At 31.3% G+C, this 15,536-nt stretch overlaps 1 protein-coding gene across 3 annotated transcripts in view; it reads left to right on the forward strand.

The window, feature by feature from the left end:
* The first annotated feature begins 1,473 nt into the window (after nt 1-1,473).
* SI (sucrase-isomaltase) overlaps nt 1,474-15,536 on the forward strand; it is a 90,099-nt gene continuing 76,036 nt past the window's right edge. For 2 of the 3 annotated variants that reach the window (XR_005984299.1, XM_041732071.1), the window contains exons 1-9: nt 1,474-1,549; nt 2,879-2,996; nt 4,063-4,199; nt 8,853-8,970; nt 9,266-9,375; nt 10,281-10,432; nt 11,776-11,947; nt 13,740-13,839; nt 14,951-15,063. Coding sequence is in view for 2 of the 3 variants with exons in the window: in XM_041732071.1 (XP_041588005.1) it covers nt 2,879-2,996; nt 4,063-4,199; nt 8,853-8,970; nt 9,266-9,375; nt 10,281-10,432; nt 11,776-11,947; nt 13,740-13,839; nt 14,951-15,063 (1,020 nt within the window). In the remaining variant the exon portion in view is untranslated. Of the gene's footprint in view, nt 1,550-2,878; nt 3,117-4,062; nt 4,200-8,852; nt 8,971-9,265; nt 9,376-10,280; nt 10,433-11,775; nt 11,948-13,739; nt 13,840-14,950; nt 15,064-15,536 lie in introns of those variants that run through there. The other variant, XM_041732072.1, reaches the window with a different exon arrangement.

The raw sequence follows: 15,536 nt of genomic DNA on the forward strand, positions 1-15,536 counted from the left end.
AGCTTAGTTTGTGCCCACTGAGTCAATCTAGAATGATTCTAATGTTATTTCCATATACTGCTCTTTATATATTGGAAGTTCTCCTTTTTATTCCCCAGATTCTTTTTTTTTTAAGATTTTATTTATTTATTCATGAGAGACACAGAGAGAGAGATGCAGAGACACAGGCAATGGGAAAAGCAGGCTTTCCTCAAGGAGCCCAATGAGGGAGTGATCCCAGATCCTGGGGATAACGCCTTGAGCTGAAGGCAGATGCTCAATTGCTGAGCCACCCAATTGTCCCAACCCCAGATTCTTGACAATAATCCATACATTCACTTCGACTGTTTCTCCTTAAACTCATATTCAAGTTGCCTCAAAAAACCAGTTACTTTACTTTGTATGAACACATTATTTTATTTGTATATTCCTTTTAAAAAGTATGTTTATTTGTATATTCCTTTATTATTCCTTTATTATTGGTGCAGTTGTATATTTTAATGTATTTTATTGTATTATTTTATTGTATATTCCTTTATTTTATTATTTTAATGTATATTCCTTTTAAAAAGTAGTGCCCAGATTGTGTGCAGAACTCTGACACTAAGCATTTCAGATTGTATCTATGATAGCAGAACCGCAATAATAATAGACTATATTAGTGCATATCTCATGATGAATCTGTGGGTAGGTATTTTTATTTCCTCTTTGTAAAGTGACTTAGTTTTAAAAACATTAACAAATTTGCCCCCAATTTCTTAGGAATATGTAGTAGACCTAGCATTTATATATACGTCTCTTGTATCAAATCTTTTGATCTTAAACACTATACTGGCTTAAATCAGTAATGTAATTGATACCATAATTTTTACTGTATGAAATGGTGTTTAGTATAATTTTTATAATGAAATATGTGCCTTAAATAAAAAATATATAAATAAAATTTTTATTTCTGGATTACTTATTTATATAACTCTACTTTTACATTGTATTCTAATGGATCTGTTCAGCCCGTCAAACTTAACATTAATAGTGAGACACAAGAGAGAGCTTTTATTTTAGCATTACTTTTTATATTATCTTCTATTTTATAACTATGTTATATATCTTCTATTAAATATTATCTTCTGATTGTTCTGGCAAATGTTTTTCAGATCCTACTTTACCAGTGTTTCTACTTTTTAGTGATAGTTTAAATTTCACATAATTTGGTAAAATAATTTTCAAACTATATAAATAATGAAAGAAATAAACTTTTGAAAAAATATAAATAAATACTTTTATATTTTTGGACTAGTTAATAGCTTCCAGAAATCAAAGACTATCTGAGGGCTTAATTATTAATTGACTTATGTTTCTAGACAGAAATATTTATGCAGCTATTTTCAGGGTTACATGTTTTTCCAATGCACGTTGAACAGAAGTTTATTAAATACTGATAGGCCAGTGAAGATGCAATAAAACTTTATGAGTAGCTTAATATATAGCTGAGCAGTTTCCTTGATCATTACTTTGGCAGTCTTACTCAACTCTGGTACAACTTAGCAAACAGAACAGGCTATGAAATAAGGTAAGTATGCAAATCATATTTCTTTGTTTCTCTCATGTTTCCAAGTAATTTTCCCCCTTATTACGTGTTAGCAATACTCCTGTTTATAGGTGATTAATTAAAATAGAAAACATAATATATTTTCATTTGCCATTTTAAATATATAGTCCTTGTACTAAAACAGGACAAAATATTTTTAGTTTTTCTTAAAGATATGAGAGTAGCATATGAACAATTTTAGTACTGATTGTATATGAGTACTCACATGAGTAATTTAATTTTAATACAATAATTTTGTTGTGATTCTTCTAGATAAAAGGTTTCCTTTGAAACAAGATGCATTTTTGTTTTTAGACTTTTCTTAACAATAGAAAGGCACAATTCTTATTGACTTCTTGATACCAAAGTAAGATAAAACTTTCAGTGAGATAAACTTACTTAAAGTTAAACATTAAATTCAACTGTGTCTTTTCTCAGAGAACATTGAGCAATTCAGTTTCATTTTCTTAACAGCTCCATATACCCCCTTGTAAGCCTAGTTTACACTTGTGTCTTTGAAGATTACAGATTCAATAAAGAACTTTCATATGTGTAATAGGAAACCATATGCTAAAATTGAATGCTAATGCTTACTTGATGTCAGGCTCTGAACTACTTCCATGATTATTGTTATTAAGAATATAATAATACTGGAGTGATGGGGTGGCACAGTCATTTAAGTGTCAGACTCTTGGTTTTGGCTCAGGCTGTGATCTTAGGGTTGTGAAATCAAGCCCTGTGTGAGGCTCTGAGCTCAGTGTGGATTCTGCTTAAGTCTTTCCCTCTCCCTCTAATCCTCCCTCCCACTTTCTCTCTCTGAAATAAATAAATAAATCTTTTTTTTTTAAAGAATATAACAAAAAAAATTAAAAATTAAAAACAAAACAAAACAATCCAATTAAGGAAATTAACATATACATTAATAAAGGCAATAGATTTGTTATGTGGTATGGTAAGATGGAAAAAGATAGATTAACTCTGCTTCTAAGAGTAATAGGGAAGGATGCATCAAGACCATGGCATAAATTGGGACCAACCTAGAAGAGCAAAAGTGGAAGGATTAAAGAAAGATTAAATAGTATGCACTTGGGGCACCTGGGTGGCTCAGTGGTTGAGCATCTGCCTTCAGCTCAGGTCATGATCTCGGGGTCCTGGGATCGAATCCCACATTGAGCTCCCCACAGGGAGCCTACTTCTCCCTCTACCTGTGTCTCTGCCTTTCTCTGTATCTCTCATGAATAAATATATAAAATCTTAAAAAATATATAAATACATATTTATTAAATATATAATTTCCTTTTTTTTCTTTAGATGGCAAAGAAGAAATTTACTGGATTAGAAATCTCTCTGATTGTCCTTTTTGTTATAGTTACTATAATAGCTATTGCCCTAATTGCTGTTTTAGCAACTAAGACACCTGCTGTTGAAGGTAACTAATGTTAAAGATACTTACACATTATAGTGAAGTTAAAAAAAATTTACCCCTTAATAGTTATGGATTTTTAAAAGTAAATCTGCATGAGATGAAACATGTGAAGAAAGATCTCAAGTAAGTTACATAATTATTCCAAATTTTTCTATCCATTATATTATAGTTATTTCAATGAAGAACTGTTGTAATTTTTTGGTTTGGCTTTCAGATACTTGCAAAAGTAGGAGGAGGGGTGGAGAATCTGGGGGGGGGGACATCCTCTTTATTTTAGTCTCATTTTTGTTTCAAAGGAAACAGATGATGTATAACAAAAACAGGTAAAAGGAAGGTAAAACAAAGCTTGAAGTGTTTATCATTTTTTCTGAATATTTTTATCCTAATTCAGAGTAAATGCTTACTACTCTGATCCAACTAATCTCTTTTTTTCCATCATTCTCTCTTAGAAAAGATGTTCTGATTATCTTCTAGTCTAACTTAGTTTTCTACTGCTATTAGGCATTTGTTTTACCTTCTCCTAGTTAACTGAAAGCTCACTACATTGTGGCGTGATCATTTTATCTTTACTATATCTTATTGCTGGCAAGTTCTTATTATATAGAATTGGGATTTATTTTTCCTTATAGTTCCCTGATTTCTTTACTATTCACTTCAAGGTATTGTTTTCTTCCTATTTCTCCCTTTTTTGCTCTAATTCTTATCTCCTTTTCTATATCCTTTTCCCATCCATATTTCTCCTTCTTCTTTCTTGATCTATAAAACACAGTTTTCATAAATGTGGTAAAATGAACATTTTGCTTCCTTTTGAATCTACCTCAAGACTTTCTGTGATAATATTTTGTTTTTCTGCAGAAATAGTCAATAGGGCTCTGCACAGTCAAATTTTAAATATTGTTTCAGTATTTTCTTTTGGTAATTAGGACTTGAATTTGTGGGGATTTAAGTAGTGTAAAATTTATTTTTCTTATATATAAATTAATGTATTCTTTCAATGTAAGGTATTTATTACCCAAATAATCTGAAAAAACACCATGGTTTATTTTATTGATCTCTCTCTCTTTCCTAGCAATTAGTAATTCTACTTCAACTCCACCTACCACTCGTACAACCACTGTGTATCCTAGTTCAGGAAAATGTCCAAGCGAGCTAAATGATCCTATCAATGAGAGAATAAACTGCATTCCAGAACAATTTCCAACACAGGTCTGCAACAAAAGACTTTAATTTTTTATGAATATATATATAATAGTAATTATATTAAGATAATTGCTCAATATTGGATCAATTCCATATTTTTAAAAGCTCTAGTCATCATTAGGCTTCATTTATCTTTTTAATAATGCTCCATATAAAGAGATGAGAGATAATTGAAGTTGATGAGCTTGCTTTTCTGTACTTCTAATCACTTTAAGTTAACAAGTTAATATTTTTCCATGCTTAATAAGCTATTGTTAATTTTAAAAACCTTTATGAAATTCTATCCTTGCAAATCTACACTTTAAAAAAGTATAGCCTTTGACCATATAGAATGTTTGAGAGACAATATGAATACTCCATAAAAGTATTTGTAATGATGGTATTAAGAAGTGTCTGGAAAATGAAATAATACTGATATTTTGGAAAATTATTATTAGTTTTTTATTATTATTTGGTAGTTTGGGAGAAGAAGCTCAAATGGAGAAAATTAAGGGTAACTTAATGGGTTCATGTAACCCTAAGTTGACTCTTCTGTGGTCTTCATAATATATGTGGGAATAAAGGTCAATGAGAGTGTGTGTGTGAATATGTGTGCATTCACATTTTGCAATATCTATGTATTGTATGTAATCAATAATATATTATGATATATACTAATGTAAATATATATTAATCAGTGCTTTTAAATATTATATGTTATATACATATTATAATATAATATGTACATCTATAGCATATTATTATATACATGTAACATGCATATCTATAATATATGTTAAATCTATAATAAACATATCTAAATCTCACCTCTCTCCCTCCATCACAAAAATAATTAAATTAACAGTAAAATTTCTATTAGCCTTATCCTACCATTGCAACCTCATAATTAACACATAATTTTCTGATTAATTTGCTGTGAAAAGTTGCACATAGATGAGATTTTTCTTAGGACAACATTAGGAATAGTGGGTCTTTGTAACTGATAAAAGAGCTAGATAAATAGTGTTTAATGTGACATGCTAAGATAATTGTCCAGATATTCTCTTCAGGCATATTCTCCTTAGGAAACAGTTGAAGCTTAACATGGAATTCTATTAGGAACAATATTGGCTGCTAAGATCTTAAAGGGAAACAACATTTCAAAGCCAAAGGTTTAAGGTTTTGATGCCTGCTGTTTTTAATGTCAGTCGGTTTGGTTGCTAAAGAGTGTTTTCAATGTGAAACAAGTTAAATTTATGAATTTAGCAAATTTCAGCTAATGTAATTTGTCATTTAAGAAAAGAAGGTGAACTTAATTTAAGAGCAGCTATAATTCTACCCAGAGTGCATAAGTCAGCCTGGACTTCTGTAATAAAATGTTAAGCTAGGTGGCTTAAAAACAGACCTTTATTTTCTCACTGTTCTGGAGGCTAGAAATCAAGATGCCATCAGGGTTGGTTTCTAGTGAGACTTTTCTTTCTGGCTTGTAGACAGCTGCATTCTTGTGTCTCCACATGGTCTTTCCAATGCACAGGTCTTTCCATGCACAGAAAGAGAGAGAGACAATATATATGTGACCATGCTCTGGAGTCTCTTCTTTTTATCAGAGCACCAGTCCTATCAGATTTGTACACCAGTCTATGACTTCATTTAACCTTTATTACCTTCTGAAATGCCCTATCACCAAATACAGTCACATTGGGGTTAGGGGATTAGGGCTTCCTAATTATGAATTGTGGGGAGGACTCAATTCAGTCCATAATACAGTCTATCCGTATACAGTAATATAAATATTATTACATATATTTCTATATGCATACTCACACACATATAATAAAGATAAGAACATAACAAGTGTATTGTATTTTTACCTACCAAAGTTTATGCCTATTGATGTGTTTTACTTTTTTTGTTTTTTCAAATTAAGAAGAAAATTGAATTCACTCATATGTGGAATTTAAGAAACAAAACAAATGAGCAAAGGTGAAAAAAAAAGAGAGAGGGGGCAAATCAAGAAACAGAGTATTAGCTATAGAGGACTTACTGATGGTTACCAGAGGGGAGGTGGATGCGGGGCGGGGGGCGGTGAAAAGGATCGTGAGGATTAAGGAGGGTGCTTGTGATGAACACTGGGTATTATAAGGAAGTGTTGAATCAACTATATTGTACACCTGAAACTTATATAACACTGTATCTGAACGAAGTGGAATTTAAATAAAAACTTAAAAAAATTAGGAATTAAAATAAGAGGGGAAAATACCTGAAATTTTGAAAACTAGGCAAAATGACTAACCATAAATAACCAATATCGAAATCTATAAAAAATAAACCAAAATTTACTGGGTGTTATGCTATATGTTGGCAAATCAAACTCTAATAAAAAATATACAAAAATACCCCCAAATAAACCAAAATTATTCGTTTTAAAAGCAACAATGAGGATATACATTTTTAAATTAATATTTTGGTGTGTATATGTAGTGGTATGAGGGATGTTCTCCAAAAATTCATGTCTACTTGGAGCCTTAAAATATGACTTTATTTGGAAATAGGAATATTTGCAGATGTAATTAAATGTTAAATGAGGTTATGCTGGAGTGGGATGGGCCCTAAATCCCATAGCTGGTGTCCTTATAAGAAAGGGGATGACATACAGAGAACTACAGGGAAGAAGGCAGAGTAAAGATGGAAGTAGAGATTGGAGTAAGGCATCTTCAAATCAAGAAATTATAGATTACCAGGAGCTATCAGAACCTAGGAACAGGCAAGGAAGCAGTCTTCCCTAGAGCCTCAGAGGGAGCATGGTTCTGCCACCACCTTGAAGCAGGACTTCTAGACTCCAGAACTGTGAGAAAATACATTTCTGTTGATTCAGACAATCCTGTTTATGGTTGTTACAATACCTAGTAACCCAATACAGTATGTTTGGAAGAACTTCATCTAATTCCATTTTAATGTATATTTTCTATTTTAGCAAAATGTGATTCTAATTTGCTTATTTATTTTTTTCTTTGAACCTTACACTTTCCCAAGTCAGTGTATCTACATCTAACTATGCCTTTTTGTTTGTACCAACCTTTTTAAAAAGTCTTTTAGAAAGACTACTGTAAAGGGAAAATTGCCTGATAGAAGTCACACATACTTTATATTCTGATAGGTAATGACCCTCTAAAATATCAGAACCAGTTGTACTTACCATTTGCATGCATATGTGTATCTGAAGCCATTTTAATTTTATGTTGTAATAGGAGAGAAGTTAACATGTCAGCTACTAAAAATGTAGGCTTTAAACTTTTTTTCAAGGTCAATAACCAAGAAAAAAATACCATAGATGCTCATATGAAAGTGTTTCACACTATTACATTTAAATATTAAGTAGATTTTTAATTATACCAATGTTAGCACACAGCATTACCACTTTTGGTATATAAGCATTTAGAACTTTTTCCACTTCACATAATCTTTCCATACAGATCACAATACTACTCAAGAGTTCAGTGTTTTATATTATCCATTGGATATAAGGTCTTCAACTAGTTGAGACACCTGGCCCATAAATTAGTTTAACTAGTTTACTTAAGTACTGCACTAATAAGTGGCTGGAACTAACTGTCTTAAGCATTTTCTGTAGGCTTGAATTCAGGGCAGCCAAAATTCACTTGTAGCTTGATACATAATTGATACACAAAAAATATTTCAATATTTCTGGGTTGACTACATGACAACAGAATAGATTATAATTCCTCATAGGGCAGGAACTTTTACTTTTTTATTTTAATTTTTTTAAAAAAGATTTTATTTATTTGAGAGAGAGGAAAAAAAAAAAGATAGAGGAGCAGAGGGAGAGGGACAAGCAGACTCTGTGTGCTGAGCATGGAGCCCAAACCTGTGACCCAGAGATCACAACCTGAGCCAAGATCAAGAGTTGGATGCTTAACCAGCTAAGCCACCTAGGCACCCAGGGCAGGACATTTAAAAAAAAAAATATGGGCTCAGTAGTATAACTTGAGATCTGGGATTGTGATACCTTCAGCTTTGTTTTTAGTTCTTAAGATTACTTTGGCTACATGGGATCTTTTCTGGTTCCATACAAATTTTAGTATTATTTGTTCTGATTCTGTGAAAAATGCTGGTATTTTGATACGGATTGTATTGAACCTGTAGATTGCTTTATTCAAATAAAAAAATTAAAAGTTGGGGTACCTGGGTAACTCAGTCATTTAAGCGTTTTCTTTTGGCTCAGATCATGATCCCAGGGTCCTGGAATCAAGCCATGTGTCAGCATCCCAACTCAGTGAGGCACCTGCTTCTCCCTCTCCGTCTGTCTGCTGCTGCCCCTGCTTGTGTGCTTTCTTTCTCTGTCAAATGACTAAAATAAATAAAATCTTAAAAAAAAACAGCAAAAAAACCCCATAGGTTTGTAATAATGTGTATTAATATGTTGATTTGATAAATCACAACTAAGAGCATCAATTCCTGGTAGGGTGTAAATTAATTCAATTTTTATTTCTCCCAAGTGAAAGGAACAAGAAAATAGATGATGCTTTAACATATTCTTGAAGAAATAAGCTTGTTTTTCAAACATTTAATTCAAACATTGGAGTGAATGTTTTAGAAAAATAGAGCCTGGCACATGATAAGAGTACTAACCTATGGTTCCTTTTATAAATGTTTTATCAGGCAGTTTGTGCAATGCGAGGTTGCTGCTGGAAGCCATGGAATAACTCTATTATTCCTTGGTGCTTCTTCGTAGATAACCATGGTTATAATGTTGGACAACTGACAGCAACAAGTACTGGTGAGAAATGTTCTGTTATTAGTGATCCAAAAGAATATATTTTAAGTGGAAAACAAAAAATATGTTTAAAATTTTTCTTTGGTTAAATATCTTAAATAGAATCAAATGGAAAGTTTGTACATAAGAATGTTTAAATTTTTTATGTCAAGGATTTATTTTTTTGCATAATTATATTTTCCAAATAACAAAATAAGTCATTTTTTGTGATAAAGGAAATATTATTATAAAATATTTAATATTTTCTAATCTTTATAAATAAAATCATCAGTCATGACAACTTTTTTCTTCCTTTAAGGACTTGAAGCCACATTAAACAGGATATCTTCACCCACATTGTTTGGAAATGACATTACTCATGTTCTTTTCACAACTCAAAACCAAACAGCCAATCGTTTCCGGTTTAAGGTTTGTTTTTTATTTATAAAGAGAAGTTAATTATGAAAAGCAGTTATGATCATACCCTTCATCTTACCAAGACATTTTTCCCTCTTAAGAACTATTTATTCCAAAGCAAAGGACTAATTGGGCTAGTTATGCCACTTACTTGAACCTGTGTACTGAACTGTAACATTAGTTTCTCCAGCAGTTAGAATTTCATACTATAGTCAGTGTAAAATATTGGATACAGTGTCTTGATAAGAATAGGTACTCAATAAACTTTGTAATTTTTATTATTTCAACCCAGACTAGGATGAAGAATTAGATTACAATTTAAGAAACATTAATTGTGCTCTATAAATGGGACTTATACTTACTAGTTCTTTTTTACTGGTATCACTTTTATTCGTGGTTTTAAATAAACTAATTCTTGCTATTTTTAAAGCAAGTTGTTTACTTGCATGGTCTTTTGGATTTGAATGTGAAAACAACACCGTATCTCTAGTATATTACTTTTTAAAGCAATTTCACAAGAATTAAGAGGGCCTTTTTAAAGCAAATTTAAAATCTTCATGGGATTTCTAAGGGGATGAACACTGAAAAGCAATAACAATTTTTATATTCACAAAAACACTGTATTCAAAAATAAATATCTGGTAATATTATCATTAATTTCTGTATATTTTAAATCAGTAAATACTAATCTTTATATTATATACAATACTTTTATAACCAATTCTATATTCCTTAATAATTTATACAATTCTGTGCATAACCATTCAACAATATTAAGTTTGACTAGATTAATAGCTCCTCTATAAAATTATTATATTTAGTATTTTTCATTCAAAACTTGCATTTGATAATTCAGAATTGAAAAGTGAAATAATGGTTTTGAATCAAATAATGCTAATTTGTTTAAATATTTGCAGATTACTGATCCAAATAACAAAAGATATGAAGTCCCTCACCAGTTTGTAAAAGAATTTACTGGAACTGCAGCTTCTAATACATTGTATGATGTACAGGTTATAAATAATCCATTCAGCATCAAAGTCATTAGAAAAAGCAATGGGAGAATTTTGTAAGTATCTTATTTTACATTTCTAAAAGGTTAAATAACTGGTCAATTTTATTCTATTATCATAGAATTAGGAAAGTTTTAATTTTAAGGCTTTTCTTGAAAAAAAAAATTTCCTCCCCAGAGAGGGTGAGGGTACATCCTTGTAAAGAATAATGGAAAACGAGTTTTATTTCCTGTGGATTAAAGGTATGAGAAGGTGAATGAAAATATACAAATTGGAGCCAACCAAAGGTGAAGGTAAAGAGCATCACTGATAGAATTTTAGCTTTGCCTATATTTTTACATGGCTAGAATTCTTATTGTGTCCTTTCCCTATTGCTTATATTTTGTTGCCAGTTAGTAGGATCAAATAGTTACTATTCAGAAAAGGGCTAATTCCCATAGTAATATTAAAGGAATTTATATATGCATATAGGAAATGTATATGAAAGCATATATAATAACTAAATTAAATATTGCTCAAATGCCTTCATTATGAATGTATTTTGAGGGGTATTTGTAGCAAGGGTTTTAGTGATTTTCAAGATAAATGGTCTCATGTTCTAAGAAGGTTAATTAAGCAGGTGTCAAGATCAAATCTTAGCAATTACTTTTCTTAAATATATTTTAATAATTTGCAATTGACATTATGTTAAATCACAAAAGTATTAAATACTATATAACATTTCTTGTAGTATATATTTGATATGCCTCAAACATACAGTCTTTTTCATTTTGGAAAAATTATTTTGAATTTCATTAATCCTAATACGTATGCTAGAGGTATGAAAGCCAGTATGCGACTGTATTTTAAAACTGTGTTTGGAGCAAGGCAGAACTGGGTTTGAAATCTGGCTCTGCTGCTTCCCAATATGTCTCCTTAGAAAACATAAATTAATTTTCCCAATTTGTATTATTTGTAAAATGGAATTGATAATGGTAGTTATGGGGATGCCTGGGTGGCTCAGCGGTTGAGCATCTGCCTTTGGCTCAGGGCATGATCCTGGAGCCCTGGGATCAAGTCCCACATCGGCTTCCTGCATGGAGCCTGCTTCTCGCTCTGCCTGTGTCCCTGCCTCTCTCTCTGTGTTTCTCATGAATAAATAAAGAAAATCTTTAAAAACAATGATAGTTATGCTTTAGGATTGTTATAAAAGTTAAAAGAAAGGATGTGTATGAAGAATCATATTGGTGGTGATGAAGCAAATTGTGTTGATGGAATTAACAAATTCTGTTTATGATGCAATTCATATAGTCCAAGAAATGATATTTAAAATGAAATATTCTGGATGATAACATAGACCCTTATTTGGTAGAAGATTTGTATGTTTCTAAATAATTTATTTACTTATTTTATTGTACAGGTTTGATACCAGCATTGGTCCCCTAGTTTACTCTGACCAGTATTTACAGATCTCAACCAAACTTCCTAGTGAATATATGTATGGTCTTGGGGAACATATTCATAAGAGATTTCGTCATGATATAAACTGGAAAACATGGCCAATTTTTACCCGGGATCAACTTCCTGGTGATGTAAGGAACTATCTTTTATTTTTTAATAAATAAAATATATTGGAGCAGTTGATAATTTTAGTCTATTTGAAACCATCCTTTACTGATGTCAGTGATACTTAATCCAGAAGCTTGTTTACTTTAGGGGTGAGGATTTATAGTAAAGTCCTAAATTAACTCAAAAAGTAACCAACAGATTTTATGAATACTTAAATAGATATAGCTAGTTTATGAATATTTTCTTTGATTTTGATTTTTATATTTTGTCATTGTCTTTTCAGTCCTTATGCTTAAACGTATCCATCGCGGGGCATCTGAGCTGTTGAGCATCTGACTCTTGATCTCAGCTTCGATTTTGATCTCACAGCTGTGAGTTCAAGCCCCATATTGGACTCTATGCTAAAGGGATGGAGCCTACTTAAAAAAACAAAAGCAAAAACAAAACAAAAATCTATCCATGACTAGTCATTGCACTAGAATAATTCTGAATACTGTATTCTATATCACTTTGCATTATATGGTGTCTGCCTATTTATTGGACATCATGTTGTATATCTACACCTGCTTCTTCCTCTTCCATAACATATGATAATCTTCCATACGTTTATATATCTGGGGATTGGTTCCTTTTGTAAACACTGAAACTTGAGGTTATCATTTGTACAATAAGTCACTGAGAGCTAATTTGAAGTTCAAACTCCTAAGAACTCCTCCCAAATTCCCTATGCGTAATTAGTCTTTATTTTCTAACACTTTATTCATATTTTAGTATGACAGTCACCACAGGTTAGTATATGTATTTATATGTATCTGTACTTCTAAAATATGAGATTCTTCAGGACAAAGACCATATCATTAAAAAAAATATTTTTTATTGATTCATGATTGCTTTGAGTCAATTCTTAGTGATTTTTTAAAAAATGCTAGTGTTAACTATTTCATTCCCTCAAATTAATAAGTGGATTGTTGCTTTAAAGATTTTTATTTGGTAGAGAACTATTATTAACAAACTACTAATAATAATTCTAACAATTATTTTTATAGCATCACTATCTGTAATGAACACTTAATAAACACCAGGCTGAGAACTCCTTAGCTATACTCCATACATTCTTTCCTTTGAACTTCCATTTCCAGCTAAAAATTCTTTTTTTCCTTTACTTTTCAAGTGTATTTCCAGTTGGTCTCAACCATTTCACATACTCATTAGCTCTTAGCAAATGAACTGCAGAAGTTTTATGAGAATAGACACTACCTTGGAATTCCCTGAAGTGCCTTGGGCAAACATAGGGCATAATGAATAAATATGAGATTTTCTTATCATTAATAGCTTATTAAAACTCAATCATAATAAAACATAAAGTATTCTTAAAGAATAGTTTGTTATATGTTTTATGTATAAACATATTAATAATTAAAATGAGTTAATTTTTTTGCTACAGTGTTTCATATGGTTATGTATAGTAGAGGAAATTAGTATAGAGATATGAAGAGTAAATTACAGAAACAAATTGGAATAAAGGCTATTTTATTTATTTATTTATTTATTTTTATTTAAGGATTTATTTATTTATTTAAGGATTATTTATTTGAAAGAGAAAGAAAGAAAGCACAAACAGGGCAGAAGGAGAGGGAGAAGCAGGCTCCCCACTGAGCAGGGAGCATGACATGGAGCTCGATCTTAAGACCTGAGACAAAAGCAGACGCTTAACTGACTAAGCCACCCAGGTGCCCCAATATAGGCCATTTTAAATATATAATTTTATTGTTTAAGTATACCTTAAAAATTATTTTTCAAATTTTTGCCATACAGAATAATAATAATTTATATGGCCATCATACATTCTTCATGTGTATTGAAGACGAGACTGGAAAATCATTTGGTGTTTTCTTAATGAACAGCAATGCAATGGGTAAGAGCAATTTTTCTGATAATATATTTCAATGAGGTTTAACTTCAATTTTAGAACCCTCTCTTATTCCAATCATAGGTATTGTATGTCAGAATACACTCTATTGGTAATGATTTATTATGTGAAATTATTACAAGCAGGTTTTGTAGTATGAAAATGGAATTTTGCTTATCATTGTTTCTATTTTCGGGAGAGTGTACCATGTTATGATATTCTGGGACTTTCTTGTCCCTTCAGAGAAACAATGAACACATTCATGAAAAAGAATATTCCTATTTCCACAGCCTCACTTGTTAAGATAAGTTAATGTACCACTATAACCATAAAAGAGAAAGGTCCATATGGGGAGAGAAAAAAGGAAGATTAATTTTCTAGCTTATTATAATTCAATTAATATAGAATGTTTTTAAATGTTGTGAGTGCAACACTAATGTTTAGCAGATGAATCAGTGATAATAAAAAGCTACAAAATTGAACAATGTCCCAGCAAGAACAGTATATTTTATGGTTATCCAGGCATATTGTCTACAATCAGAAAAAATAAAAACTTTTATTCTTAGATATTAGCATGTGATAGGTAATATAATCTTTTAGAGAATCTTCAACCAAAATAACTGAGGGACGCCTGGGTGGTTCAGTGGTTGAGCATCTGCCTTCAGCTCAGGTCATGATCCTGGGGTTCTGGGATCTTGTCCCACATTGGGCTCCCCACAAGGAGCTTGCTTCTCCCTCTGCCTATGTCTCTGCCTCTCTCTGTTGTCTCTCATGAATAAATAAATAAAATCTTAAAAAAATTAAATAAAATAACTAATTGAAATCCAATTTTAGAAAACAATATATTTATTGTAAAAGGACTGATCCTTTGTTATGCAGTTTCCAGGGGGAGACTCTGCCAACATCTGTAAAAAGAAACATCTGGGATATCCTATCATAAACCTCATATATGGTAGCATTCTATTATTCTCCTATATTCTGCCTATTTTCAGTATCTTATTTTACCTTAATTATTTAAAACAGTGTAAAAATATGTGGTTGATATGAAGCACTGCAATTATTTTACCACTGTGTTTATTTTTCCTAATTATGTATGCTTCTCCAATTTTATTTGTAGAAATTTTCATCCAGCCTACTCCAGTAGTAACTTACAGAGTTACTGGTGGAATTCTGGACTTTTACATCTTTCTAGGAGATACACCAGAACAGGTAGTTCAACAGTATCAAGAGGTATGTTTTACATATATTTATAAAGTTATTTTCTACCATAATTTTCTTTCGTCTCACATGTCTAATTTTATTTAAGATATCTGCAGCTTCTTAGCTAAATATATTTTTAAATCTTACCATTTTTTGGGTATGAGTAGGTGGTTTTTATTTTTCCAATACCATTAAAACTATGTATATAATAAATGTCTATATTTCTGATATCAAATTTTTGTTGCTTCTAGGAAGCTGAGTTCAGGAGCTGGATTTCTTTGAAATAGTGCATATTAAATCTTTGCTTATTCATGACCTACTTTGGTGAGATAAAGCAGAGGGAAGTATCTTATATTCAAGGCTGAGGATAGGCAACAGATGTACAGGTCATATACCTTGTTGATAAAAATCCTAGAGGCAAGTGAGTTATAAGGAGGGCTAATGAAATTTGCTGTTAATTTGCTGCACAGTAGGTAAACTCCAGGAGAATTGGCTCTGATGCT

Source organism: Vulpes lagopus, chromosome 17, assembly GCF_018345385.1.
Source record: "Vulpes lagopus strain Blue_001 chromosome 17, ASM1834538v1, whole genome shotgun sequence".
NCBI classification, from domain to species: Eukaryota; Metazoa; Chordata; class Mammalia; order Carnivora; family Canidae; genus Vulpes; species Vulpes lagopus.